Here is a 4,098-nt window from a genome sequence, read left to right as displayed (position 1 = left end):
TGTGCTAAGTCTGTGGTTGAAGGCTGACAGTTCTGGTTTCCTCCTCCGGCGTCATAGTCGTGTGGGGTTGTCAGTTCTGGAGTTCGATGGCGTGTCCAGGGACATGTTGCCCTGGTATGGTTCTTTCAACGGCAATGATTTTGCTTCAAGCAAACTACTTTGGAGGTCCGTAAAGCTGCTGATCAGCGATGAAGCCGCGTCGAGCTCGGGTAAAGAGGTGATATGTCTCCTTTTCCTTAATGGAGAGGGACATACGCTGGGTTTTTGCATAGGATTATCCTATCTTTACAGTGCTGTAATGTCCATGTTTACGTGGCTTGTAACTGAATCTTTATTTTATTAATGAGACACGTATTATCATGCAAAAAAAGAATAATTGTGGTTTAAACGAATGTGTCTTGCTTTTGTTCATCGAGTCCGCATAATGTGCCTTCTATAATTGTTAAAACCCTAGATGCATTTCTACTAACCTTTAACGGATCCATTTATTGGTCTATCGGACTATTAAGTTCGGTTCACTCACAAGTCATGAGCAAAAATATTTTGATTGTTCAATATTTTTGTGGTCTATATTCCAGCATGCATTTTTTATTATTAGTCCTTTGGATGATCATTGTGTGTGAATCGGTTTCAACATACTCTCTCCGTAAAGAAATATAAAAGCATTTATATTAATATTTTAGTGATATAAACACTCTTATATTTTCTTACAGAGGAAGTATCAATAGTCGCTAACCTGCCATCATGCCCTATGTTCCAATGACCTATACGTCACTGACTTACTATTCTTATAAATTACCTATTCTTCATGTGTTTCCCTTGTTTAGCACTGACATATATTCTGTAATTCCAGAAAATAAGAGATGTGTTTACTTCATCAGTTTCTCATTGATACTTCATACATTGTTGGGATTCACCGTGTTAGAGATTGCCCGGGATTAGATACAATTATTTCCATTATATCTCTAAAAGGCTTCATGCTTTTTAAAATCTTGTACTCTATACATACTCGCGTTCGAGGCTCAATAATACATCCTTCGCAATATGCCAATCCCTCTCTAATCCTTTTACATGGTATATCATGCCATGTAGAACTGCACGCACCAATCATACCCAAAAGCTTAAGCTGGTGAGGGAAAAGATGGGTTATGCATTTATACTTCAACACACGACAACAATGCTGAGAGAATTCTTCAGTGCAGAGTAGGTAAATTTGGGGAAAGTCGCCGAATAGGTAAATTGGGGGAGAGTTGCCCAGGCTATTGGTCTGTCGTTAAGGTTTTTCTTTACGAGTTGCCCAGTAAAGTTGCAGAATAATCACACGAAGCCTCTGAGAAACTTTGTCTAGAACATTGCCAAACAAAACATACCCAGTTCAGATCACAGCCTAGAAAAATCTAGTCATAGATTAGATTGCCTCCCAACATTTTTGACGGATCATAATCCGTAATGATTTACGCGTATATTCATTCTCTGATGCAACATTTCACACGAAAGAAGTTCCATGTGAATTGCGAAACGAAGGTGCGAAATGCAGTCCAGAAACATGCAGATAATTGCAGATGGATCGACCGACGTGTGCATCGGGCGGGCATGGCGATCAGGCGGTCGCCGGCGGCGCTACGGGGGGCCGCGGACCGGCACGAAGAGCAGCGACGGGTCCAGGTACGGGTAGCGATGAAGCGCGGCGCGCCTCATGTCCTCCAGGCCGCGCTCGTACCCCCGCAGCTCCCGCTCCGCCAGCGCGCGCGCGTGCTCCCTGCTCGACCCCCAGAACCACCGCGCGGCCGCCGCCCTCTCGGCCTCCGCCTTGGTCGCGGCGAGCTCGGCCTTCGCCTCGTGCAGCACCGCCCGCAGCGCGTCCGACTCGGCGGCGTCCCGCTCCCGCGCCTTCACGTTCCTGTCCAGCTCGTCCCGGAGCCCACGCGCCGTCGCCGCCGCGATCCCCGCGTCCGCCGTGGTCTCGGCGAGCACGGCCTTCGCCTTGCGCAGCTCCGCCCGCAGTGCGTCCGCCTCCGCGGTGTCGCGCTCCCGCGCCTTCGTTTTCCTGCACAGCTCCTCCCGCGCCCCCGCCGCCTTGGTCGTCTCGTCGAGCTCGGCCTTCGCCTTGCGCAGCTCCGCCCGCAGCGCGTCCGCCTCGGTCTCCCGCGCCTTCAGCTTTCTGTCCAGCTCGCCCCGGAGCGCGTCCGCCTTGCGCTCGCGCGCCCTCAGCTTGTCCTCCAGCTCCAGAGCGTAGCCCAGCGAGAAGGCCACCTCGTTCGCCGTCTGTGCAAGTGCAACCCACCATTGCCATGTCAATCGATCAATCCGGACCAACAAAATCATGCAAGAATAATGCACACCGACACGGAACAAGGAGCTCACCTGGAGCAGTGACACGTAGGTTGAGGCGACGACGTCGGCGGGCTTGGACGCGGCGAGCTCGCGCTCCCGCGACGGCGTCACGGTGCCCTGCAGCAGCCGCCTCGCCGCCTTCCAGTCACCATCTTTGCTTGTCGTGGGCGGTGACTTGCTGGGGGCGGAGAAGCCCGGCGGGCAAGAGGGGTACGACGCCGAGCTCCCGCCGTCCGGGCGGTCCTCCGGCAGCTTCCTCTTCTTCCCAGGCGACGGCGCACAAGGCGGCACCTCGCAGCCAGGCTCGCTCTTCACCTTCACCTTCACCTTCCCTGCCGAGGCGCCCGCGGCCAAGGCTTCCTCCATGGCGACATGCACAGGCGCGGCTGCAAATCACAGATCAGTACAGTCCACAGCAAACATCCCGAATCGTTCTGAATTCTACAATGCCGGAGGGTTCACCTTGACGAGTTGGCGGCGGCGGAGATGACACCCCGGTGATGTTGGCAGCGGCCATGTTGCGGTGGTGGAGATACGCGAAGAGATCGATCGGGGAACTCCCTCGAGCACGCAGCAGGCTCTCCGCCACGGCCTTCTCCTGCACGGTGAGCGACGGATCGAAGGTGGAGGACCTGGAAGGCTCCCCCCACTCCACCGGGCACGGCCACGGTGCCGACGACTCCAAGAAGAAGAAATCCTCTTTCCACCCCTTGACAAACTTGGCGCGAATCCGGGCGAAGAGGAGCCCGTTGGCGTCCTTGCCGCGGAGGGTGTAGAAGCCGTGCGGCGGGAACGGGCAGAGCGCGAAGAAGTGCCGGAACACGGCGAGCGACGGCTCCACGCCGGCGGAGCGGGAGAGCGCGACGAAGCCCGCCATGGCGCGCCAGCCGTTGGGCGATAGCTGGCCGGGGGCGAGCCCGAAATGGTTGAGCACCTCGGCGAAGAAGGGGTGGAGGGGCAGGCGCATCCCGGCGTCCAGCGAGTCGAGGTACACGCAGACGGACCCGGGCGGCGGCGTCGAACACGAGGAGCGGTCGCCGGCGAGGACCGGGGCGAAGCCGTCGGGGATGGAGTACCTCTTGCAGAGGGCCTTCAGGGCTCCTGGTTTACGCAGCCGCGAGGTGGCCCGGTCGGCCGAGACGTCGTCGTGGTCGTCGTCGCCTCCGTCGGCGTCGGCGGCGCTGGTGCGGGCAGCTCGGTCGCGGGTGGGTTCGTCGAGGAGGTCGTCCGGCGACCAGGATTCCGAGGTCCCGGAGGAGGATGGCATGGCAGCTGGGGTTTGTGCTGCGGCGGCGGCTCCCGCTGGTAGGAGGGTGTGTGGCTGGAGATCAAGACGGCAAGAAAGAAAGTGGAGGCTTCATTTTTCGTCGTCGTGCGCAAAAGCAAGGGTTTTTAGGGCAAGCCGTGTGCCTTCCGATTCCCCCTAGTTTATAGACTTCTTTCGTTCTTTGTCACTGATTCTTGAATTTGCTACGCAAGACAAAACTTGGAAAAAAAAGAAAATATATTTACATGAATGGAAGAACTTCAGTTTTCCGCTTACTTTTCTTAAAGCAAGGCAAACTTGCATATTCTTTGTGATATGTCACCATGGTTTTCATTAATAGAGCTGGCTTCAGGATCAGATCATTAGAAAAAGAGTCAATTACACCGATGCTTCTTAAACTTAATGGAAATGGTCGAAATGGGCACTTGATTGACAAAACTTGTACTCCCTCTGTAAACTAATATAAGAGTGTTTAGATCACTACTTTAGTATTCTAA

The 4,098-nt window shown here is 54.4% G+C and overlaps 1 protein-coding gene across 1 annotated transcript; it reads right to left on the bottom strand.

Annotated features, from left to right (window-relative positions):
* Positions 1-1,331: 1,331 nt before the first annotated feature.
* LOC123161893 (uncharacterized) lies at positions 1,332-3,753 on the bottom strand. The gene is made up of 3 exons (XM_044579707.1): positions 2,797-3,753; positions 2,365-2,720; positions 1,332-2,265 (listed from the first exon to the last, which is right to left on the bottom strand). Exons 1-3 carry the CDS (start codon positions 3,599-3,601, stop codon positions 1,621-1,623), a joined length of 1,806 nt encoding a protein of 601 aa, XP_044435642.1. The 5' UTR covers positions 3,602-3,753; the 3' UTR covers positions 1,332-1,620.
* Between the last annotated feature and the right edge of the window lie 345 nt (positions 3,754-4,098).

The sequence above is a fragment of the Triticum aestivum genome, chromosome 7B (assembly GCF_018294505.1).
Source record: "Triticum aestivum cultivar Chinese Spring chromosome 7B, IWGSC CS RefSeq v2.1, whole genome shotgun sequence".
NCBI classification, from domain to species: domain Eukaryota; kingdom Viridiplantae; phylum Streptophyta; class Magnoliopsida; order Poales; family Poaceae; genus Triticum; species Triticum aestivum.
This window is presented reverse-complemented; position numbering and strand designations above follow the sequence as displayed.

Bases quoted from the DNA above. Each gene is read 5' to 3' on its own strand.
- LOC123161893 (XM_044579707.1), bottom strand. From the start codon at position 3,601: ATGCCATCCTCCTCCGGGACCTCGGAATCCTGGTCGCCGGACGACCTC. The intron at 2,721-2,796 runs GTGAACCCTCCG...TGTGATTTGCAG, and splicing joins GCCGCCGCCAACTCGTCAAG to CCGCGCCTGTGCATGTCGCC. The intron at 2,266-2,364 runs GTGAGCTCCTTG...GCACTTGCACAG, and splicing joins CCTACGTGTCACTGCTCCAG to ACGGCGAACGAGGTGGCCTT.